This window comes from Palaemon carinicauda, chromosome 33, assembly GCF_036898095.1.
Source record: "Palaemon carinicauda isolate YSFRI2023 chromosome 33, ASM3689809v2, whole genome shotgun sequence".
Taxonomy (NCBI): domain Eukaryota; kingdom Metazoa; phylum Arthropoda; class Malacostraca; order Decapoda; family Palaemonidae; genus Palaemon; species Palaemon carinicauda.
In genome coordinates, this window is record NC_090757.1 from 75,433,105 (window position 1) to 75,459,189 (window position 26,085).

At 43.4% G+C, this 26,085-nt stretch overlaps 1 protein-coding gene across 2 annotated transcripts in view; it reads left to right on the forward strand.

Moving 5' to 3' along the window:
- Positions 1-26,085, forward strand: part of LOC137625988 (dynein heavy chain, cytoplasmic-like) — a 770,344-nt gene that overhangs the window by 391,196 nt on the left and 353,063 nt on the right. For both annotated transcript variants that reach the window (XM_068357067.1, XM_068357068.1), the window contains 4 exons: positions 11,728-12,010; positions 12,348-12,481; positions 19,904-20,033; positions 21,022-21,256. In XM_068357067.1, coding sequence (XP_068213168.1) covers positions 11,728-12,010; positions 12,348-12,481; positions 19,904-20,033; positions 21,022-21,256 — 782 coding nt within the window. The remainder of the gene's footprint in view (positions 1-11,727; positions 12,011-12,347; positions 12,482-19,903; positions 20,034-21,021; positions 21,257-26,085) is intronic.

A 26,085-nucleotide genomic window follows, 5' to 3' on the forward strand; every position in this document is an offset into this window, starting at 1 on the left:
GCCCCTAATACTAGTGCAGTTGTGCCCTGGTTGAAAGGACTATCAGCGGCCAGAAAGAAAGATATCTCTTAGATAGCAGGAACTTCTAGCTCTCTATGGGCCGGCTCTTCTGCCAAGCTTCTCCCAATTCCTTTCGTCTTGTAAAGGAAGTACTGTACTTTGAGATTACTAACGAACCTCTTCCAGCCCTGCCCATGGACCCCTTCAGTAGAGTCTCTTACTAAGGGCCTCTCCTTGCAGAGACTTTCCAGCCAGACAGCTCCTCAACATTGAGAAGGGCGCAAAGTACCCCATGCAGGCTGTTTCGTGGCTTTACCTATGGCTAGGGTTGTTGGGCCACATTGTTAGATCCGAGAAATTATCCAAGGAACCTGCTGGGCAGTCCCTGGAATCTTTTTTCTTGTCGGGTACCCAAACTCTGGAATTCCTTTCACACTAGGTAGTCAACCTGTGGGCAAATGCAATTCTGAATAGGAGGGATACCGTGATTGGAAGATTCCACAGGCAAGTGCTAAAAGCTGAAGTCATGCGTCTAAGGAACTTGACACTTGAGGGAACCTCTCTCTTCGACCCAGAAGAAGTAGAGAGAGCAGCTGATAGGTTGAAAAAATCCTCCAAGGATTCTCTCCTCCATAGGGCCATGACTTCCAGGCCATATGGGAGGGCTCCTCAACCTCCCAGGAATCAGCCCCAACCATCAAATCCCTAAAAAATTCAGACATCAGGATCCTCCAGCAATATGTCACGATTACCCTTTTCTGCTAGAGACCCGAAGGCCCCCAAACTCACCAGAGGAAGGAGAAGAGGAAGTTGGGGGCCAGGGGGCTGGCAGATATGGTCCCTCTCACTAGGGAGGGCAATCCTTTCTCCCATCCACTAATGTGGGGATGCCTGCAACACCTCTAGCAGAGGTGGCAGCCACATGGGCCAGATCCCTGGATGATCGGCGTAGGGTATTCTGTCTCGTTCATACAATCTCTCCCTCCACTGACTCGGGATCTAATTCCATCAAGCTCCTTAACGAAGGAATCTATAAAGGAGTTGGCCCTCCTGGCCGAAGTTCAGACCATGTTACAAAAAGGCGCTCTCCAAGAGGTCCTCGACGTGTCTCCAGGCTTCTACAGTTACAGTTGACTCTTGTGAGAAAGGTATCTGGAGGCTGGAGACTAGTCAGAAATCTCTTGTCCCTGAACAAGTTTGTCCTACAAACTCCTTTCAGGATGGAGACGGCAGACACGATCATCCAGGCAGTAAGGCCAAAAGACTTCATGTGCACACTGGATCTCCAAGAGGCATACTTCCAGATCCCAATTCAGCTGTCTTCAAGGAGGTATCACAGATTCATATACGAGAGCAGGCATTACGAATTCAAGGTGCTGTGTTTCGGGCTATCGACAGCACTTCAGTACTGCACGAGGGTCATCTTGGGTCATCTTGGGCTTACTATAACGACATTTGTCTCTTAAGGTACCTCGATTATTGGCTGGTTCTAGCAGACTCGGTGACGACCCTTCTTGAACATGGAGACAGACTTCTCGAGTTTTAGCAGGATCTAGGGATCATGATAAATCTCAAGAATTCCCCTCACAGAGACTGGCATACTTGGGTATGATTATAGACACCAACCTCCAAAAAACTCTCCATCAGACAACAGAGAAAGGAGAAGAGGAAGTGTGGGGCTGGCAGAGATGGTCCCTCTCACTAGAGAGGGCAATCCTCTCACTAGAGAGGGCAATCCTCTCACCTGTCCACCGGTGGGGTGATGCCTGCAACGCCTCTAGCAGAGGTGGCAGCTCCATGGGCCAGATCCCCGGATGTTCGCTATGATCAGCGTAGGGTATTGCATCCCATTCATACAATCTCTCCTTCCACTGATTCGGGATCTAATTCCATCAAGCTCTTTTACTAAGGGATTCGTAAAGGAGCTGGCCCTCTGGGCCGAAGTTCAGACCATGTTTCAGAGAGGCACTCTCTAAGAGGTCCTCAAGGTGTCTCCAGGCTTCTACAGTTACATTTAACTCTTTCTTGTGAGAAAGACATCTGGAGGCTGGAGACTAGTCATCACAAAGGACTTCATGTGCACACTGGATTTCCAAGAGGCATACTTCTAGATCCAAATTCAGCTGTCTTCAAGGAAGTATCACAGATTCATACATGAGAGCAGGCATTTTGAGTTCAAGGTGCTGTGTTTCGGCCTATCGACAGCGCTTCAGTTCTTCACGAGGGTGTTCGCCCTCGGGTCATCTTGGGCTTACTAGAACGGCATTTGTCTCTTAAGGTACCTCGAGGATTGGCTGGTTCTAGCAGTCTCGGTGACTACCCTTCTTCATCATGGAGACAGACTTCTCGAGTTTTAGCAGGATCTGGGATAAATCACAAGAAGTCGTCATTGCTCCCCTCACAAAGACTGGTATGCCTGGGTATGATTATAGACACCAACCTCAAAAAGAATCTTTCCATCAGACAACAGAGAACACAGGCTGAGGGAAGTGGCAAGTCCCTTCCTCAGACGGGAAGATCTTCCAGCCCGACAATGGTTGTTCCTTCTAGGACACCTTACATCCGTGCTCCGTTTTGTTCCCAATGCCCGCCTTAGGATACAATCTCTCTAACAGGTGGCTCAAGTCCGATTGGAACCAGGACACCGGCTCCCCAGATAACTTAGTCCCTATGGGACAGGAGCAAGTAACGGATCTTAAATGGTGGGTGACAGAGAGGAACCTTCTCGTCTCTCCTCTGGACTTGATGCTCTACACAGATGCATCGAAAGAAGGATGGAGGCCCCATTTGCTGGAATAGTCTCAGGCCTCTGGTCCGAGTCCAAAATGGTACCAGCACATAAATCTCCTAGAGATGAAAGCAGCCTTTTCAACTCTAACAGTTCCAACAGTTGCTAGCTGGCCACTCCGTGGTGTTGATGAGCGACAACACTACTGTAGCGGCTTACTTGAACACACAAAGCGGCATCTTTTTTGAGCCCCTATGCCATCTAGTAGTAGAGATGCTAAGATGGACAGAAGAACATACACAGTGTCCCTATCAGCTCGCTTCATTCCAGGTAAGAGGAATGTGCTTGCAGACAACCTTAGCAGAACAAATCAGGTAGTCGGCCCTGAATGGTCTTGGAATCCTCTGATAGCCAACAGAGTCCAGACATTGTGGGGTTCCCCGACTGTAGACCTGTTTGCGACATCCCTGAACTTCAGGCTCCCGCTATACTGCTCTCCGGTCCCGGATCCTCAGGCTCTATGGCAAGATGCATTACAACAATGGTGGGACAACATCAGCGTGTACGCCTTTCCTGCAATTTTGTCAGATGAGAAGGGTCCTCAACAAGACAAGACCATCTAAGGCATATTGATAACGATCGTTGCCCCGTTGTGACACCATGCAGAATGGTTCCCTGACCTTGTGCAATTCTTAGTAGATCTTCTGAGAAAACTTCCTCCACGACAAGATCTACTCAAACAACCACACATGCACATCTTCCACGAGGCAGTTCCGTCTCTTCGGCTTCACGCCTGGAGACTATCCAGCATCTCCTCTTTCAGAGAGGATTTTCGCAATAAATTGCGAAAAGAATGTCTGGATACTTATGGAGATCTTCAGCCTCGGTTTACTAGGCAAAGTGGACTGTCTTCTTTGGTTGGTGTCATGGAAGGGGTATCTCCCCCCTCGATGCCACTATTACAACCATAGCGGAATTTCTTGTATACTTTTGGGAGGAAACACTCCTCTTGGTCTCGGCGGTTAAAGGCTGTCGCTCAGCCTTAAGTTTAGCCTTTAGAATAAAAGGAGTGGACCTTTCATCTTTGTTGGAGCTTTCTTTCCTCATACGATGTTATGAGATCACTTGCCACCAGTGTGAGATAAGACCTCCTCTTTGGAATGTGGTTCGCGTCTTGAGGTCCTTAAAGGGCCCGCCCTACGAACCATTATGACATGCAACAGACTGTAACCTCGCTTTAAAGTCGGCGCTCCCACTCTTCTTAGCTTCTGCAAAGAGAGTTAGTGAACTTCATGGTTTGTCATACGACATCGCCCATACAAGGGGATGGGGGAAGGTTACACTCAGCCTTGTCCCTGACTTTATTGCAAAGACTCAAAATCTGGAGGAACTGAATCCTAGTTTGGGGCCTTTTCATATTAAGAGTCTACAATCTGTAACCAATGACTCAGCTCAGTTGTTACGCTACCTAGTGAGAATTTTTTTATACCTTTAATGCACTGCAGCAACTCGTCCCCGGCTGGCAGCCCTCTTTGTTAGTACAGGGAGAATTAAGAGGAAAGTCACCAAAAATACCATCTTTGCCTGGATTCGTAAAGTTGTAGACTTGGCATTGAATCCCGACGCTCCTCCAGTTCGAGACCCCAGAGCTCATGATGTCAGGGGCATTAGTACGTCCTAGTCCTTTAAACACAATTTTTCGGTAATGCAGGTATTACAGGCGGGCGTTTGGAAGCGTCAGACAACCTTCACCGCCCACTACTTGCAAGACGTGACCCACAGGAACCTCAATATGCTGTGGTGGCTGCACAAGTGGTTTAAGAGTACCTCATGCTCCTTGTTGGACAAGTTGCAGATGGTTGAGGGCATTGGTTACCTGGGTTTCTTAAGTCTGGGATGAATGAATAAAAATGACTGGCTCTTTTCTTTTCTTCATCTTCTCCTCTCTTGGGGAACAGCACCAAGGGTCCCTCTGCAAGCTGGCCCACCTGTCTGGGTTAAGTATGGGGTGAATGAAAAAAAATCACTGGCACTTTTCTTTTCTTCATCATCTTTCTTAATGAACAGCACCAAGGGTCCCTTTGCAAGCTGTCCTCATCTGTCTGCTTATTATAGATTTTAAGCATTGGGAATGTCTGTGTGGGAATTATATATTTCTATTCTCAGACTCGGAATATACTTACGTAGATGTTCATATGCTATCTCTTGCAACCACACAGGCTGCTCAGGCCGCTATGAATACTCTTCTTGTGTATCACTTGGTGAGGTATCAAGGTTTTCCTCTAGCTACAGTTAAACACTGTACAAAGAAAACCCAGGTCAATGACCAAGTCAGTGGTCGGACTTACCAACAACCGAATGGGTGAGTCATCATATAAATAGCGTAAGGTTTGTTAGTGTACGAACAAATGATAAATTTATAAGTAATTTGTATTTTTTGTAACTGATATAAACCTGTAGCTATTTATACAAATTGTCCTGCCATCACCTGTCCCCCGATAAGTCCTGCCTGCAATAAAAAAAGTGACGTAATTCACTGATGTGTGAGTAGATATAGGGGCTGGGTAACCCCCCTGCCACCCCTTACCCTCCCCACCATAGCAGTTGGGTAGGGTTGCCACCTCGCATTAAAGTCTTAATGGCTAACCTAGCTTCGCCGAAAGATAATCCATATAAATAGCTACAGGTTTGTATTACATACATACATATACCAATGCACTTCCCCCAATTTTGGGGGTTAGCCGACATCAACAAATGAAACAAAACAAAAATGGGACCTCTACTCTCTACTTTCCTCCCAGCCTGACAAGGGACTCAACCGAGTTCAGCTGGTACTGCTTGGGTGCCACATCCCACCCTCCCCCGTTATCCACCACAGATGAAGCTTCATAATGCTGAATCCCCTACTGCTGCTACCTCCGCGGTCATCTAAGGCACCGGCGGTAGCAGCAGGGCCTACCGGAACTGCGTCACAATCGCTTGTCATTCATTCCTATTTCTAGCACGCTCTCTTGCCCCTCTCACATCTATCCTCCTGTCACCCAGAGCTTTCTTCACTCCATCCATCCACCCAAACCTTGGCCTTCCTCTTGTACTTCTCCCATCAACTCTTGCAGTCATCACCTTCTTTAGCTGACAGCCATTTTCCATTCTCTCAACATGGCCAAACCACCTCAACACATTCATATCCACTCCAGCTGCTAACTCATTTCTTACACCCGTTCTCACCCTCACCACTTCGTTCCTAACCCTATCTACTCAAGATGCACCAGCCATACTCCTTAGACACTTCATCTCAAACACATTCAATTTCTGTCTCTCCACTTTCATTCCCCACAACTCCGATCCATACATCACAGTTGGTACAATCACTTTCTCATTTAGAACTCTCTTTACATTCATGCTCAACCTTCTATTTTTTACTACTCCCTTAACTGCCCCCAACAATTTGCAACCTTCATTCACTCTCTGACGTACATCTGCTTCCACTCCACCATATGCTGCAACAACAGACCCCAAGTACTTAAACTGATCCACCTCCTCAAGTAACTCTCCATTCAACATGACATTCAACCTTGCACCACCTTCCCTTCTCATACATCTCATAATCTTACTCTTACCCACATTAACTCTCAACTTCCTTCTCTCACACACCCTTCTAAATTCTGTCACTAGTCGGTCAAGCTTCTCTTCTGTGTCTGCAACCAGTACAGTATCATCCACAAACAACAACTGATTTATCTCCCATTCATGGTCATTCTCATCTACTAGTTTTAATCCTCGTCCAAGCACTCGAGCATTCACCTCTCTCACCACTCCATCAACATACAAGTTAAACAACCACGGCGACATCACACATCCCTGTCTCAGCCCCACTCTCACCGGAAACCAATCACTCACTTCATTTCCTATTCTAACACATGCTTTACTACCTTTGTAGAAACTTTCATTGCTTGCAACAACCTTCCACTAACTCCATATAACCTCATCACATTCCACATTGCTTCCCTATCAACTCTATCATACGCTCTCTCCAGACCCATAAACCCAACATGCACCTTCTTACCTTTTGCTAAATATTTCTCGCATTTTTGCCTAAATGTAAAAATCTGATTCATACAACCCCTACTTCTTCTAAAACCACCCTGTACCTCTAAGATTGCATTCTCTGTTTTATCCTTAATCCTATTATTCATTACTCAACCATACACTTTTCCAACTACACTCAACAAACTAATACCTCTTGAATTACAACACTCGTTCACATCTCCCTTACCCTTATATAGTGGTACAATACATGCACAAACCCAATTTACTGGTACCATTGACAACATAAAACACATTAAACAATCTCACCAACCATTCAAGTACAGTCACACCCCCATCCTTCAACAACTCAGCTCTCACACCATCCATACCAGATGCTTTTCCTACTCTCGTTTCATCTAGTGCTCTCTTCACTTCCTCTACCTCTATTGTAATCTCTCTCTCATTCTCATCTCCCATCACCGGCACCTCAACACCTGCAACAGCAATTATATCTGCCTCCCTATTATCCTCAACATTCAGTAAACTATCAAAATATTCCGCCCACCTTTTCCTTGCCTCCTCTCCTTTTAACAACCTTCCATATCCATCTTTCACTGTCTCTTCAATTCTAGAGCCAGTCTTCCTTACTCTCTTCACTTCTTTCCAAAACTTCTTCTTATTCTCTTCATATGACTGACCCAATCCCTGACCCCACCTCAGGTCAGCTGCCCTCTTTGCCTCACGTACGTTGCGCTTTACTTCCACATTTTTCTCTCCATATTTTTCATACTTCTCTATACTGTACTATTACTCTGCAGCCATTCTTCAAAAGCCCTCTTTTTCTCTTCCACTTTTACCTTCACTCCTTCATTCCACCATTCACTGCCCTTCCTCATGCTGCCTCCAACAACCTTCTTGCTACACACATCACTTGCAATCCCAACAAAATTTTCTTTTACTAACTTCCACTCCTCTAAATTAACAGTTTCTCTAACTCTCACTTCGTCATATGCCATTTTCCTGATATCTACTTTTTACCCCCGGTTTTATTAGCTCTTCAACCCTCACTAGCTCCCTTTTACATTCACCTACTCTATTCCCCCACTCTTTTGCTACAACTAATTTTCCTTCCATCAAAAAATGATCAGACATACCGTTAGCCAAACCCCTAAACACATGCACGTCTTTCAATCTTCCAAACGTTCTTTTGGTTATTAACACATAATCCATTAATGCCCTTTCTACTATTCCATTTGCCACTCTTACCCATGTATACTTGTTTTTATCTTTTTTTTTGAAAAAGCTAGCACTTATTACCATCTCTTGTTCAACACATATCTACCAGTCTCTCACCACTCTCATTTTCACCTGGTACGCCATACTTCCCAATGACACCTTCTACCTCTCCAGCGCCCACTCTAGCATTTAAGTCACCCATGACAACTACATAATTCCTTCTACCCAGTCCTTCTACACACCTAGTTAATTCATTCCAGAACTCATTCCGCTCTTCTTCACTTTTCTCACTACCTGGCCCATACGCACTGACGAACGCCCAACATTCCCTACCCAACCTAACCCTTACCCACATTAACCTAGATGATATTTCCTTCCATTCCACTACTTTACCTGTCATCCATTCACTCAGCAATAAAGCCACAGCCTCTCTTGCTCTTCCCCTTTCAATCCCAGACACTCTACCAGACATTTCACCAAACATCACTTCACCCTTTCCTTTCATCTTTGTCTCACACAAGCTCAATACATCCATCTTTCTCTTCCTAAACATACTTCCAATCTCACATCTTTTACTCTCTATCGTACTACATCCACGCACATTCAAACACCCCAAAACTAGAGTGCGGGGAGCAGTCACTCTCTCCCTAGCTCCATCTCTTTGTTGACGTCTCGCAGGATTATATACAGGAGGGGGTTCCCAGCCCCCTCGTACCGTCCCTTTTAGTCGCCTCTTACGACACGCAGGGATAACGTTGGCGCTATTCTAGTTGTTTTTATGCCCCCGCGGCCACAGGAAAAATATAAATTACTTTTAAATTTGTTTTATTTAATTTATTTTGAAGTTCTAAGGAAAAGGTAAGTAAAACAACATTAGTAATAACAAAATCATTTCATAATACTTAGTAAGATATCCGTTGTTGCAAAAGTTAACCTATGCACAGATGTGTAATAGCATTTGTGTGCTTGTTAAGATTGGCCATGGAACGTAAACAAAATGGCGTGTTTAGAAAATGAATGATATAAGATTCCTATAATTTAGTTCATTCTGGATTTCAAACGATATAGCAAAAGTTGTCCTCTTATACAACAGATATGATTACAATGAAATACAGTACACTATACAAAATTTACACCCAACCTGTGTGTATGATTTTAAACTTTAACAAAATATTACAATTTTAAAACATTTTTCATTTTTTACTTATTCATAAGAACAGTTTAATATAAAAAATACAGTATATTATTATTATTATTATTACTAGCTAAGCTACAACCCTAGTTGGAAAAGCAAGATGCTATAAGCCAAAGGACTCCAACAAGAATAAGTAGCCCAGTGAGGAAAGGAAATAAGAAAATAAATAAACGATATAAGAAGTGATGAAAATTAGAATAAAATATTTTAAAAACATTCACAACATTAAAACTGATCTTTGATATATAAACTATAAAAGGACTTATGTAAGCCTGTTCAACATAAAAATATTTGTTGCGAGTTTGAACTTTTGAGTTCTACTGATTCAACTACCTGATTAGGAAGATCATTCCACAACTTGGTCACAGCTGTAATAAAACTTCTAGAGTACTGTGTAGTGTTGAGCCTCATGATGGAGAAAGCCTGACTATTAGAATTAACTGCATATCTAGTATTACGAACAGGATGTTCCCGTCTGGGAAGATCAGAATGTAAAGGATGGCCAGAATTATAAAAAAATCTTATGCAACATGCATAATGAACTAATTATACGACGGTGCCAGAGATTAATATCTAGATCAGGAATAAGAAATTTAATAGACTGTAAGTTCCTGTCCAACAAATTAGGATGAGAATCAGCAGCTGAAGACCAGACAGGAGAACAATACTCGAAACAAGGTAAAATAAAAGAACTAAAACGCTTCTTGAGATTAGATTGATCACCAAAAATCTTGAAAGACTTTCTCAATAAGCCAATTTTTTTGTGGAATTGAAGAAGACACAGACCTAATGTGTTTCTCAAAAGTAAATTTGCTATCAAGAATCACACCTAAAATTTTAAGAGAGTCATACAAAGTTTAAGAAACATAATCAATGCTGAGATCAGGATGTTGAGGAGCCACAGTCCTTGACCTTCTTATAATCATACTCTGAGTTTTGTTAGGATTCAACTTCATACCCCATAATTTGTACCATGCACTAATTTTAGCTAGATTTCTATTAAGGGATTCAGCAACCCCGGGTCTACATTCAGGAAATGGAATTGATGCAAAGAGAGTAGCATCATCTGCATATGCAACAAGCATATTTTCTAGACCAAACCACTTGTCATATGTATATAGTATGAAAAGTAATGGGCCAAGAACATTATCCTGAGAAACACCAGATATCACATTTCTATACTCACTATGGTGCCCATCAACAACTCTTTGCGATCTATTGCTTAAAAATTCAATAATGATGCTAAGAAATGACTCGCCCACTCCCAACTGTTTAAGTTTGAAAACAAGGGCCTTATGATTAACATGGTCAAATGCAGCACTAAAATCAAGGCCAATCATTCAAACTTCCTGACCACAATCAAGGGATATCTGTACAGCATTGGAGATTTAAGAAGGGCATCACATACTGCAAGGCCTTGGTGAAAACCAAATTACAAACTAGGGAACAGATGATTACCTTCAGCAAACCTATTAGGACGTTTTGCCAAAAGACATTCAAAAACTTTAGATAATATAATATGGTAGTTACAGAAATTGGGCGGTAATCAGTTGGACTTGAGCTACCACAAACACATTTACATAGTGGAGTAACATTACCAATTTTCCTACAAGTGCCTAAAGCTCCTCTTCTTTCTAACTTGCACAAAATAACTGATAACTTTTTGAGTTAAGAAATCTGAAGTCTTTATAAAAAACAAAGGAAAAATACCATTTGGATCTACACCTCCATAAGCATCAAGGTCCATCAACAGAGCTTTAATTTTATGAGATCGAAAAGCTAAACTAGTTAGTTCAGCCTCAGGAAAACAGGAATGAGGAAGTTCAAGTTTCTCATTACTCTGCTTGCTGTCAAACACATCTGGAAAAAGGGTTGCCTTTTCCTTTGGACAGTGAGTGAGAGAGCCATCTGGTTTAAGTAAAGGAGAAACTGTTGCATCTACACCAAAGAGTGCAGATTTAAGGGTAGTCCACCACTTACGCTCCTGCTTTGTACCAGAAAGAGTTTCTTTTATGGTTAAATTGTATTCTTTTTCAGTTGAAGCATAAATTATCTGAGCTAAAGCTCTAAGCTGAGTATAGTTATTCCAAGTCAAATCTGATCTGTTACCCTTCCAAAGGTGATAGGCCTCCTGCTTCTCCAAATAAGCAAGTCTACAATCATCATTGAACCATGGTTTGCCCTTCACTCGGTACCTTAGTACACGAAAAGGGATACGCCTATCAATTAGGCTGACTAGATTCTCATTCAAAGGGACTACAGGATCAGCACCACTATACAATTGTGACCAATTCAAGCACAAAAGATCATGCAAAATCCCATTCCAGTCTGCTTGAGATTTCATGTAAATCTTACATGAGTAAAATACATCAGGGACATAGAAAGTTTTAAAAATGAGTACAGGTAATAAAAAATTTTCAATTGTAAGTTGCCATTTGTCCTAAGTATGAGGAACAAATTTTATTTGTAATTATAAGTATCCCAAGTAGTGTTTTTCTGTAAATTTTCATTTATTAATGGCCATGCAAATTTCCTCCAGATCAATGAATTTGTACACAAGAGAACAGTTACTCGCAACCTAATCAAGAATGGTGTAAACAGCCCCAAGTCATTTGCATGGCTGCGACAGATGCGCTTCTACTTTGACCCCAAGCAGAGTGATCCTCTGAAGCAACTTAGCATTCACATGGCAAATGCCAAGTTCAACTATGGATTTGAGTACCTGGGAGTTCAAGATAAACTTGTTCAGACTCCTCTCACTGATCGCTGTTACTTGACCATGACGCAGGCCCTTGAAGCAAGGCTTGGAGGATCACCCTTCGGTAAGTAGAATTATTTCTGTTCTCCTTTTTTTTAATCTTCCTTTCTCAGAAGGTTCTATAAGGTTTTTTACTTTTTTAAAATGAAGCCATTCCATTTTAGCTTTGATATTTTGGAGAAATGGATTTGTAGTACAGGTACAGTACAATAATTAGAATTTTACTTTGAATAGTTTACCAATATGTACATTACAGTGTAAAACAGTTATAGATTTGTAGTATAGCAATGAGGTTTTTCTCTTGAATAGTTTATCATTATGTAAATTTCAATGTAAAAGCTCTTATTTGTAATTATTTATTATTGTTCCTTTGAAATTATTTGTGGAAACAATTTATTTAGGTCCCGCTGGTACTGGCAAGACAGAGTCGGTCAAGGCCCTTGGTAACCAATTTGGACGTTTTGTTTTGGTGTTCAACTGTGATGAAACCTTTGACTTCCAAGCTATGGGTCGTATATTTGTAGGTCTTTGTCAGGTAAGTATTGCACATTTAACAGTACTGCACACTAAACATGCGTAGGATCATTCCCATGCCCTTTCACTTCATTATCATAGACTTTTCTTAATGTTTAGTAGGGATATTGGTTAAGGACGTTGCTGTAGTGAAAAGATTTTCCTGCTTCATCTTAATTTGAATTCAAAAGTATGAATATAAACCAGCTGATATCTTGGAGACCCTTGCCTTATTTTATTTTTATGTTGCTTAAACATTTATTTGTTATTCCATTCTTCTCAAACTCCTAAGTACAGGTAACCAATGTATGGTAGGGTTTTGATCAATTGACTTATTTGAAAGGCTTTACAGCATCAGTTTGTTACTAAGATTGTTTTTTTTATATTTGAGATAAATATTTGGAGACATGGCTTGTACAGATTGAATATAGGATTCAGTTTTATGTACCATATTTCTTTTGTCATAAGACGCTACAAGTAGTAGACGCAGCTTATATTTAGCCAACAAATTTTGAAAAAAAAAAAAAAATGTGGATTTTACAAGCTATTGACCGGAGCAGCAGTTCATAGTTGGCAGTTTTACTGTTTAATTTTTTGTCTGCCACAGTAAATTTCCATATTTTTGGGGTAATATGAAATGTGTTCGGTAAATATTATCCCAATTTTATTACATATTCATGTGAAAAACATCCACTAAACCAGTTGTAGTTGCTACCACAATACGTAACATTGTTTTCAAGTTGTTCAGTAACTGGAATACAAACCACGCTATTTAATAGGGGTATTACTTTCAGTGTAGCTGAAATGATGAGCCATTAATTTTTAACGAGGGTTTACTATCTACACCGCTAGTTAGCGTGGGTAGGGGAGGGTAGCTTGCTGAACCCCCCCCCCCTCTCTCTCTCACACACTTGTGCTTAAGCTCACTTTGCTCTCGGCCCGGATGGTGGTCGGATGTGTCCGCTCTCATCCTCGCCGTCATATTGGCAGCCATTTAATTGCTTTTGTTCTTTTCTTTTTCTAGTTTCTGTACATGTGAAGTTGGCCTCTGCGATCATTCGCACCTGCCCTGGGTTTCCCAACCGCCCCTGTGGAACATTCATGTTGGCGGTCGAGACTGAACCTCACTCCCTTTGTCCTTCTTGTAGGGGCCAACAGTGTGATAGTAACAACAAGTGTAGGGAGTGGTCTACCTGCCAGTGGGAAAGGTTTTCGCGACGACGGAAGGATAAGTCCAAACGGGATATATCTCCTTTGAAGGTTGCTCCCGAAGGAGAAAAACTCAAGGCCTCTTCTTCCGTAGCCCAAACCTCCTCCGAAGCTCCCACTCGGTCGGTCTTTTTTTGAGAGACCGTCGAATGGTAGCGTATACCAATGTATTGTTAACCAACCTCGGGTCTCGAGAGATGATGTTGCTTCCCCTAGCGAAGCAGCTCCACCTCTCCCCCCGGCGGAGGATATGTCACTAACCTCCTTATTTCAGCTTTGGTCCTCCTTGGGGCTTACGGGTTCGCCCTCCTAGGAGGTTTTGCTTAACTACATCTTTTTGGGTGCTTCTGTCAAGCATTCGTCGTCACCGTTAGAGGTTGATCCACTGTCTCTTGTTGACGTTGTGGTGTCAGAGGTATCCAATGCGGTTTCACCCATCTCCTCTTCCACTCCAAACTCTACGGTAGCTGACGGCTTAGTTTCTCCCGTTCCTGTTCAACCTACGAGGGAGAAACTAAATCCATCGTCAGTCTCTCCTGCTAGTTTTTCTTCCCCTCGGGGGAGTTCACTTACAGAGACTCCTCTTCGGAGGACTGCAGAATGTCAGCTTGCTGATCCAACGGCCCCCAGAGGGCGCATTCGTCGGAAGGCTCGCCTTCCTCTTCGCCATATAGGCCTTCCTTCACCTGCGGTGAGGAGTCGCCTCTATGGTTTAACATCTTTGATGCAGTCCTCCACAGAGAAGCCTCTAGACCAATCGTCCGTCACTGCTCCTGCATTGGTCCTGGACATGTCTGCAGATCGTTCGCGATCTCCTTCGGTGGAAGTTTGTCCTTTTAAAGGACACGTCAACCTTCCACCCGACAGACCTGCCGACCTGCCGTCACCGTTCCTGTATGGGCCTAACAAGGCTCCACCCAAGTGTGCTGTTGCGTGCCAACAACAACAACAACTTAACGCTACGCGCCCACGAGACCTTTAGTGGCTCGTCAGGCCCCATCACTACGTGCGGAAATTCATCATAACCCTAACACAGGGCATCAATAGCGTGCGCGCCAACATGCGCATACACTCCAACAGGAGTTCGCTCCATCCCGCGCTATGCGTGCTGTATGCACATATGCGCCCACGTTCTCCTGCGCGCCAGGTCTTGCCTGCGCAAACTGCGCTTACGCGCCAACAGTCTCCTTCACGCCTGCGCCCATCTGTGCGCCAACACTCACCTGCGCGCCAACACTCACCTGCGCGCCATCAATCTCCTGTGTGCCAGCACTCTCCCACGCGCCGACACTCTCCTGCATGTGCGCCTACGCGCCCAAGATCTAACTCCTGCGGGCAATGCTGCGCACCATCTTACGTGCCAGGTAAAACCTGCGCGCCAACTTTCAACTGATAGCAGGACTTCTGGGAAGTCAGCCATCCGGTCCTCTCCCGCACGCCAACCCTTACCAACGCACCAGCGCTCACCTGTGCGCCAGCCTTCTCCCGGGCGCATCCGCAAGGATATGCACGCGCGCCCTGTGCTTGCTTGTCATTCCTCTTCGAGGGATGCGTGCCAACATTCTCCCACGCTCCCGTGCGCCCCACATGAATCCACTGCGCGCCCGCGCGCTGGGAAACTTTCTCCTGCGCATGCGCGCCCCACCGCCGACACAGACGTGCACGAACACTCTCCTGCGCGCTCTTCGTGATAATCCGTCAATATCCTCCCGAGCGCGAGACTACACACCCCAATGAACGACGTACGGCAAGGTCGCCATCGCCTCATTCCCTTCCCCGCAACCGCATGCCACCACGCATTGTGGGAGAAGGGAAACTTCCAGAGGGTCCAGGATCCCAAAGCTACCACAGGCAAACCCACCAATGATAGTGACTCCTCCCAGGGATCCTTCAATCCCTTTCTCTTCAAAGGGTATGTCTGACAGCGCATTTGTCAGCCAACAGCCCTGGTTCGGTGCCCTGATCAGAGCCGTAACTCAGGGTTTCAAGCCTGTCTTCTCTGAATTGGGACACAGAACCATGGCTTATTCTACCCCTTTGAAGAGAAAAAGAGGAGTTCCAGATGCTGTCACTTCCCCAAGGGCGAAACTGACTCCATACAGACCTTCGAGACAGGTTCTTTCTATTCTTCAGACTGCCTCTCCTTCCCTTTCCGACAAAGATTTCCTGTCTCCAAGGGAATCATGTGAGGAGAGACTTTCCCCCATCGCACCAATGGAGGAAGCCTTTCTTCGCGCTGATAGGTCTACTCAGTCGGGGATTGGAAGGAACATGCCACCCTCGTCAATGTTGGAGTCTTATATCCTTCCCAGGAAGGAATCTAAAGACTCCAAAACATTGCTTAAGTCCTCTACTAGGACTAGGATGGAGCCAACTAGCCACTCAGGGAATGTCCACGACTCTCCCAAAGAAGAGCCTTCGGGGATAGAAGGAGACTTCGCTGCAAGTCCTAGCTGGAGACCAGCAAGAGTCAGAAAATGCGTTTTGGCAAGTTCTGTCTCTAATGAGGGCTCACAACAGGTTTTCCGACCCAGAGATCCCTCCTCGAGAGGACAAAGACACGGTCTTAGGCCTGGTCTCAAGGGGTAAAGAGTATCAGGGACAAGATCTCACAACAGCTCTCCGAGATGTCCTCCTTCAACCATTCCGGTACCACAAACAAGCTCCTCCCACCTCCTCGCGTACAGCAGAGGAGGTATTTCGAGATCCTAGAGGAGCCTTGTCTAGCTCTTCCACTTCACCACTCGCTGGAAGAGCTAACCAGGGGAGTCCCTCTTGAGAGACTCTCCAACCGGCAGGTCTCATTCTCAGCAGCCGACATCCTCAACCAGGAGAAAGTTGGGAAGTGTGCTATGCAAGCCACTTCGTGGCTCAATATCTAGTTGGGAACCTTAGGTATCCTGATACGTTCTGAGGATTTCTCCAAAGAACGTACCAGGAAAGCTATGGAAACCTTCCTTCTCTCAGGTACTCGCAAATATCATCCTGATAGTCGGGATGCAGTAGCTGAGAAATTCCATCAGAAGGTCCCTAGTGCCGAGGTCTACATGCTCAGACATTCCTACTTAGAGGGATCTGTCCTGTTCGAGCCTAAGGATGTGGAACATATTGCTGAGAGGTGGAGGAAGTCTCATCAAGACTCCCTCCTTCATAGGGCTTTAACATCCAAGCCCTTTAAGCCTCCAGCACCACAGCAGTCCCGTCCAGTCAAGACCACTACGACGACAACAGCAGCGAAGACTTTGGTGTCTAACCCCTTTCCTGTCAAAGAAAGGAATGGCAAAATATCCTAGAGGGACCAGCTGAAGTTGCAAACACTAGGATAGGCAGTCCCCCTGCATTTCCACCACGGGGGGATGCCTACAAAGTTGCTCAAACAGGTGGAAGCAACTCGGGGGCGATTCCTGGACAATCTCCGTGATCAGTCTAGGCTCTCGCGTCCCGTTCATAACATCTCTACCTCCCCTGACGACAAATCTAGTGTCATTAAGCTCCCTTGCCATGGGATCGGCAAGGGGGCAAGCCCTTCGGGCAGAAGTCCAGACCCTGTTGAAGAAGGACACTCTGCAAGAGGTCCTCGACGGATCTCCAGTCTTCTTCACTGGACTCTTTCTTGTAAAGAAGGTGTCTGGAAGCTGGAGACCAGTCATCGACCTCTTAGCTCTGAACAAGTTTGTCAAACAAACTCCGTTCAGCATGGAGACGGCAGACACGGTCAGACTAGCATCAAGACCGCAAGACTTCATGTGCACACTGGACCTAAAGGATGAGTACTTCCAGATCCCAGTCCATCCGTCTTCAAAGAAGGACTAAGGGTAGGGTCACCAAGAACACCATCTCTACATGGATTCGCAGGGTCATTGACCTGGCACTAAATCCAGACCCTCCTCTGTGACATCGCCCTAGAGCACATGATTTCATGGGCATAGCTACGTCCCTGGCCTTCAAAACAAATTTTTCAGTGACGCAGGTTCTTCAAGCTGGGGTGTGGAAACTGCAAACAACGTTCACATCCCACTACCTGCAAGACGTGACCCACAGGAGAATCGATACTTTCTCTATCGGTCCCATGGTGGCTGCACAACAGCTGGTTTAAAACCTTAAGCTCCTTATTGGACAAGTAGCAGAAAGTTGAGGGTATTGTTACCTGGTTTTAGTCTGCATGAATGAAAAGGTTTGACTGGCCCTTATTCTTTTCTTCATCATCCCCTCTCTTGGGGAAAGCAGCATCCTGGGTTCTCTGCATAGCTGACCTCAAACCATTGCAGGTAAACCATGCTATGCTCCCTTGTGTTCCTAGTATTAAAATGAATACTGTTACTTCCCCATACCCTGACGAGGTGGTATTGGGAAAGTCCTAGTCTACAAGTTTCCATCTAAAAGAACTTCAGAACAACTTTCTAGGACGAGTCACACTTCTTCATACCTTCACACACAGCTTGCGTAGGCCGCAGACCTTGCGTAGCAAGGTTTTAGCGAGGTGCAGGGACTCTTTATTTCTTGAGTGCTTACACACTAAAATAAGGAGTCCCCGGGCAAAGCCAAAAGCCAGACTGGCTGGGACGTCCACCATTCCTAATTGGTGAGTCACTCGTATTAAATAGTGTGATTTATATTCCAGTTACGGAGCAAATGACAAATTCGTGGATAATTTGTATTTTTCCTAACTAAATAAACCTTAGCTATTTAACCAAACTTGCCCGCCAGCCCCATCCCCCTTGAAGTCCTACCTCCAAGCAAAATGAGCTCAAGCACAAGTGTGTGATAGGGGCCGGGGGGTGGGGGGGGATGCGACAAGCTACCCGCCACTAACCCCGCTAACTAGCAGTGTGGGTAGTAAACCCTCGTTAAAAATTAATGGCTCGTCATTTCAGCTACGCTGAAAGTAATACTCCTATTAAATAGCTAAAGTTTGTGTAGTTAGGAAAAATACAAATTATCTACGAATTTGTCATTTTTATGTAATATTCACAAATGTTACTGTTCAAATTTTGGTAAAGAAGTAAAATCCCTGTATATATTGATACAAAATTGATTATTGATCGAATAAGGAATTCTCTAGAAATTTCACTTGTTGGAATAATTTTTCTGCTTTTTGTGTTACTCAAGGTCTCGTTAGTTTACAGCCATCTTGGTAACACTGCACTTAACTTGCAGTGAAATGTTTTTCCAAGGTTCTGTTCAGCAACAACAACTGTATTATTTCAGAACCCATGCAATAAAGTCATTACCAAATTATTGCCATATTATAAAATATTGACAAAACAACTAATACTTCTTAGTGTCATCTGCTAGGATACCATTAGTTGCATGTTGCGTGTAGATGGGGTTGGCGAGTCATTGGCTGATCACCCGCAAAAACTAGTATATCTGCCTTCATTAATTAAAGAAAGTTCAGTATCAAAATATTTATTTATTACATATGAATTATAATTATAAGCTTATATTTTATGTGTGGTGAGTGTAAATGCTTATACAGTGTGCCATTACTGAGGAGTTAGAGGGAATTGAGGGTTGTCAAACTCCCTTATACAATATTATCTTGGCGTTGATATGCGCGGTTATTTTTGGGGGGCATTTTTTTTCAAGGAAAAAGAATTTTCTTATGTCACGGGAAATATAGTAATTGAAAGATTTAATTCATTGAAGAGGTTTCACATGATACAGTAAATTGGATTTAGAATTGATAAGCATAATAAAGTTATAACTAGAAGCATTTTTAAGCCTCGTAAATTTATATCTGGGAACATTTATAAGCATAGTAGGTATAACTTGGAGCATTTATAAGTGTGATATTTAAGATGGAACATTTATAAGCACAGTAGGTATAACTAGGAGGATTTATAAGCATAAAGTTATAACTATGAGCATTTTTAATTGTAGAGTAATAACTGCAAGTATTTATTTATAAGCATAAAGTGATAACCATGTGCATCTATAAGCATAATAGAATTATAACTATGAGCATTTATAAGCATAATGAAGTTATAGAAAGGGGCATTTATAAGCATAGTAGAATTATAACTAGGAACGTTATAAGCATAATTACATTATAAATAGGACCAATTATAAGCATAATGGAATTATCACCGGGAGCATTTATAAGGAAAATAAAGTAACAACTACAAGCATTTCAACAGTTAGGACTAGGTATTTAATAACAATTTATTTTCCTTGTTCCCAATTCATTTAACCGAGTGTAAATTATGGGAATGTATTCATATGATTCGTATAGGTTGGAGCATGGGGCTGCTTTGATGAATTCAATCGACTTGAAGAACGAATGCTGTCAGCCGTGTCACAGCAGGTGCAGACCATTCAGGAGGCTTTGAAGGATCAAGCAGGTGCCAAGACAGGTGCACAAGGTGAGAATTTTTTTTAGAGTTATGCTTAAGCAGCATTATTAGGTCCTTGTCTTTACCTGACAGCTACTGTTGTTACTCTTCACACTGTCTCATCTTGGCCCCAAGCACTCAGTCTGAAGGTAATTTTTTTTTCTTATTCAACCCACTGATGGTCCCAGCAGTGACAAATTGCTGTCAGGCTCTTGACTTTTGGCCTGGGAGCAATGACGTCATGTGGCAACCTACTTGTATTGACGATTCGTAGATTACCTAACAAAGAAATCAAGATAGAAAGAAATAAATAATGTCATCAGAAAGATGAATAGATTTTCTATATAGCACTTATGGTTGTATGAACAGGTGATGCTAAAGTGCTTCATCATTTTAAGTTGAATGCTTCTGTTCAAATTGGGGTAAATTTATTATTTTGATAATAGGAAGCATAGTTGCATTAAGCCTTACTAATGTCCGAAGAGGATTCAGCAAAATCTCAAACATCAGTGTTATGTATTTTAGGATATTGTTTTGTTACAAACCTATTACTTTACTCACTTTATCTCATATCCATCATCTTTGAATGCCCTAGATAATTACATTCATGCTTTAACATAAATAATAAATTTAGTATGGAATATTAGATTATGTATAAGGAATTACTTTGTAATTTATGCATAGTTTTTTATAGAAGTATCATGTGGCCTTTACCATTGGGTGTTTGTTATTTAATACATTTTGTTATCAGGATGCCAGTCCTCCCTCCCAATCTGTTTTTTATTTTGAAGTATTGCAACAGTAGCCTCCAGAAAACAAATTTCACAATGGTTTTCACAATGGAAAGTTTATAGAACATTTTTTATGTGATTGTGTTTTCAAAGGTGAAAAACAAATGCAAATTTTCCACTTTAAATCTAGATTTACATCAGCATTATTTTTGTAACTTATTAATCTAGTATGCCAAGTGTTCTATTTTTTAAATAATTAGATTATATGCTGTGAATTACCTTCTCAGTTTTGAGTGTGGAGCTGGTAGGAAAGCAAGTCAAGGTGTCCACAGACATGGCAATATTCATCACCATGAACCCTGGCTACGCCGGCCGTTCCAATCTGCCCGACAACCTGAAAAAGCTGTTCCGATCGTTGGCCATGACAAAACCCGACCGACAGCTCATTGCAGAAGTGATGCTTTTTAGTCAAGGATTTAGGTCTGCTGAGAAGCTGGCAAGCAAGATTGTGCCATTCTTCAAGTAAGTCACTGGCTTTATAGTATAATGGTGTTTCATAGAAATTTTATTTGTTATTGTGATTTGCATTGATTTTCTGGTGAAGGAAACAAAGATAACTTGAGCCATTTTATGATTTAATAGCATCAAAGAATCTGAGGATGTTATTTGAAGTCTCCTTGCCCCCCAGTTCCATTGGTATTTTTACCTTTATTTATTGTCTAACCATTATGGTCTATTCTTTACTATCCACATAACTTTTAGAAATTTAAAGTTAGACCTTTACTTATCATCCATTCTCTTTGGTCTCTTCTGTATTAGCCACGTAACTACTGAAAAATTGTAGGTAAAATAGCTTTTTTAATAGCATTTTATTAAAGAAAAATAAAACTTCCCCCTTAGCCCTTAGGCTTCACTAGAACAATTGTCAGAGTAAGGAAATTGAATGAAATTATTTATTTTCCTAATTGATCTCTGGTTACTTGATTATTTGCTTATTACTATGCTGCAACTACATAGATATCTTAACATAGATGCCGCAAGATTCATATTACAGTAAAAGATAAATGCTTATACGTGAAGACTGCCGCCATCTTGCCCCGGGAGAAAGGAGTGGTGGCTAGCATGGTTATCAGTGCAAATTGATGTCACAATCACAGTTCTTTGTAAAATATGTGCATACCCTCTTCGAGATTTACCTAGCATTTATATTGATATGTTACACTGAATAAGTATACAGTAATCCCTCGCCATTTCGCAGCTCAAGTTTCATGGTCTCAGTGCATCGCGGATTTTCAAAAATATTCATCAAAAATTAGAAAAAATGGTGCGAGAGTTACGCGGGCGCTAGCAGAAGGCAGAGAGTACAGTAGAACATCAGGTATCAACACAGAGATGGCGTGCTACTCAAAATCTACCTCTCTGATTCGCTGGCCATCTCGGCTCCAGAATCTTGCAAGCTGATTGGCCAAGCCGCCGAGACGCTTTACCCAACATCTCTCCCTGCCGTGCGCCCCGTGAAGGGAGACCGCATTCATTGTTCTATCTCTCTTCGCTTGTGTTGCTTAGTCTTGCCGTGTGGAACTTTTAGCTGTTTTCTTGTACTTTTTAGTGTAAAGTAGTGCTTGTGATGCCCTTGAAAATGGCTTCTAAATGTCCTCTACCCTCTACATCCTCTAGTGAACCCAAGAAGAAGAGAAAAATGATGACGGTGAAGAAGAAAGTAAAATTATTGGACATGCCTAAGGCCGGCAGTAGCTATATGTCTGTTGCCCGCATTTACGGATTGAATGAATCAACGGTTTGCTACATAAAAAAAGATGAAATGAAAATACGTAGAGCTGCCTCAATAACGTTCTCAAAGGACACTAAGCGCGTTGTAACTCCTCATAATAAGATGATTGTGCAAATGGAGAATGCATTATCAATGGGGATATCAGACTGTCGGGAAAAGAAGGTTAGTCTCGATACCAACATGATTCGAACGAAAGTCAAAACCCTGTATGATAGCCTAGTTCCTGAAGGAAAATCTAACGAAGACGACGAAGGTGATGATGACGACGAAGATGATGATCCTGCCCTACGAGAAAACCGTGGTTTTGTTGCCAGGAAGGGCTGGTTCAAGAAATTCAAGAGGAGGTTTGGCCTTTGCAGCGTTCCTTTGTATGGGGAGGCCGCCTCGGCAGACCAAGAGGCAGCTCTTCCTTACGTCGAGGATGAGTTCCCGAAATTAATTAAAGAAGGTGACTATCTCCCAGAGCAGGTGTTCAATATGGATGAGACTGGCCTCTTCTGGAAGAGGATGCCTTCCCGGACGTTCCTTCACAAGGAAGAAATGAACAAGCCAGGGTTCAAGACCCACAAAGATCACGTCACTCTCCTCATGTGCGGGAATGCCGCGGGCTTCATGCACAAGCCCAGCTTAATTTACAAGTCCATGAATCCTTGGGCTTTGAAAAACAAAAACAAAGCCTTGCTGCCCGTCTACTGGATGAGTAATAAAAAGGCATGGATAACTAAAGCCCTCACACTCGACTGGTTCGTGAACTGCTTTATCCCACAGGTGAAGCTGTACCTCGTGGAGAATGGGCTGGCCTTTAAGGTCCTCCTTTTGATGGACTGTGCAGGTGGACATGCAACGGATCTGCATTATGATGGGGTCCAAGTAGAGTTCCTGCCCCCCCAACACCATTTCTCTCATACAACCAATGGATCAGGGGGTCATTCGGGCCTTCAAGGCCCTCTACACGAGTTTCACAATGGAGGACCTCATCTCCTTCATCGATGAAGATGACGAGGACTTCAGCCTCAAGAGATATTGGCGGGAATACAACATTGCAATGTGCCTGGCCAACATTCAGAAAGCTCTTAATGAGATGAAACAGCAAATATTGAATGCAAGTTGGAGAAAATTATGGCCAGACGTTGTTTATGACTATGAGGGCTTTATGCCAGACAAAGTTCACCACTCTGATGTAGATAAGACTGGTACGGTTAGTAGCCAACGAAGGTTTCTCTGACATGACGACGGATGGCGTCAACTCACTTATCGAGTGCCACTCGGAGCCCCTAAGCGACGAGGACCTTGTCGAAATGACAAGATCAGCGAGTTAGGAAGAAGAGGCAGCCGATGTCGGTGATGACGACGAAGGTGAAGAAAGTGGCCTTACCTTGGACAACCTTCAAGAGCTCTGCAACAAAGGGCGCAGGAAATCGATGATAATATGGTCAGAGCCATCAAATTTAGTAACCATATTGATGGTGTAATGGCGTTGTACAAGAGCATATTTGCTTAGATGAAAAAACAACATCAACAACTTCCCATCACGATGTTCCTAGTGCGCCGAAAACCTTCTGCAGAAGCATCAGATACTCCTCCTGCTGCCTCTCCGGCTTCCCACGGAGCCACTACGCTGCCTCCTGCAGTTTGCCCAGCTCTATTGGAAGCTGTCGTTGACGATCCACTGCCTCTATCAACTGACGATGAGGCGTCGCCTGAGGAGCAGTAAAGCTCGAATTAACCTGTGCAGTAAATCATCTTCATCTTCTTCACCTCCGTCATACTGCACAGGTGTTTCATCGTCATTTATCAAGATCATCATCATTTATCAAGATCATCATCATTTATCAAGATCATCGTCATTGTTAGAGGTGAGTTACGTATCTTGTTATAAGAATAAGAGAGTTCTACAAACATATCTACAGTACAGTGATGCCTCAGTATACGAAAGTAATCCGTTCAGGATACGGTTTCGTATGCTGATTTTTTCGTATCCTGAGTCGCGTTTTACATGTAAATAGCCTAATCCGTTCCAAGCCTTAAGAAAAGACACCTTTTCTTTCATAAACATGCTAAACTGTAGTAATAAACATGCAATGCAGCCATTTCTATCATTCAATAATTAACCCAACCGTTAAAAACAGCCTAATCCATTCCAGAAACCACCATAAGATTATTCAATAATGTAGTTATAGCCTAGTTATCCCCTCCAAGCCCTAAGAAAACGGTCCTTTTTCTTTACTAATGTATAAAAGTTACGGTACTGTATGTAAAGCATTTGGATCAGTGAAGGTGTATTGTTACCTGTACACCTAAATTAAAGGTTGATACCCTGAAAAAAAAGGTACTCTACTCTCGGCGACGAGTTAGGATCTCGTAAGCTTTTCGTATCCTGAAAATGTTTTTCGTATACTGGGGCATAAAAATCTTTGTATCGCTTTTCGTACGCTGAATTTTTCGTAAGCAGAAACTTTCGTATCCAGAGGTATCACTGTATATACCCGTACACTGTTTATATCTAGTGTACATATGTATGTACATGTACACTTACACTCTATTTATATTATTTATGTATAAATGTATATGTACTTACAGTATACGTAATGTATTAAATACTGTTTGTTCCGTAACCGAAATACAAACCATGCTATTTACATTGGGGGTTTACCTTTTAGCGTAGCTGAAATGACGAGCCAATAGTTTTTAACAAGGGTTAATTACCCCCGCACTAGTTAGCGGGGGGTGGGGGGGTGTAGGGGAAGGGTAGCTTGCTATCCCTCCCCCCTCCCACACACACACACACCGGTGATTTGCTTCACTTCACTTTGGGCTCCGGCGATGAACAGACGTGTCTGTCCATCGTCCTCGTTAACAGCCTTTGATCTCTTTTCTCTACAGCTTTTGTGTGTGTTTGAAGTTGACTACCTTTGTTTATTGCTATGCGTACGTGCCCTGGTATTGCCGGCAGCCCTTGTGGTACCTTTATGTCGGCCACGGATACAGATCCTCACACCCTTTGCCCGCAGTGTCGAGGTCGACGGTGTGAACAGGAAAACGTGTAGTGAGTGCAGGGAGTGGTCTGCCTCCCAGTGGAGGAGGTTTGGCCGCCGGCGTAAGAAGAAGTCCAAGAGAGACCGTTCTCCTTCTGGGGTTGCCTTGAAGGAGGAAGGTTCTCGGGACTCTTCTTTCGTCGCCCAAACCTCCTCCGAAGCTCCCCCTCGTTCGGCTCCTAAAGAGAGTCGGCCGAGTGGTAGCGCAGGCCCTAGTTCTGTTTCCCTACCTTGGGTGGGGGGAGAGGGCGTTGCCTCCCATAGTGGGGCAGTTCCCCCTCCTCCTCCGGGGGAGGTTATTGATAATTCACTGTCTAATGATGATATTTTACAGATTTGGTCTTCCCTGGGGCTTAAAGGCTTGCCCTCTAGGGTTGCCCTGATTGACATTGTCTCGTTGGGCGCCGCCGTTAAGCAGTCGCCGTTGGTAGCAGAGGTAGACCCTCTGTCTATCCTCGACGTTGTGGTGGCAGAGGCCTCCGACGGGGCGGGGCAATCCTCAGCAGGTGCAGTTGAGGATGTTG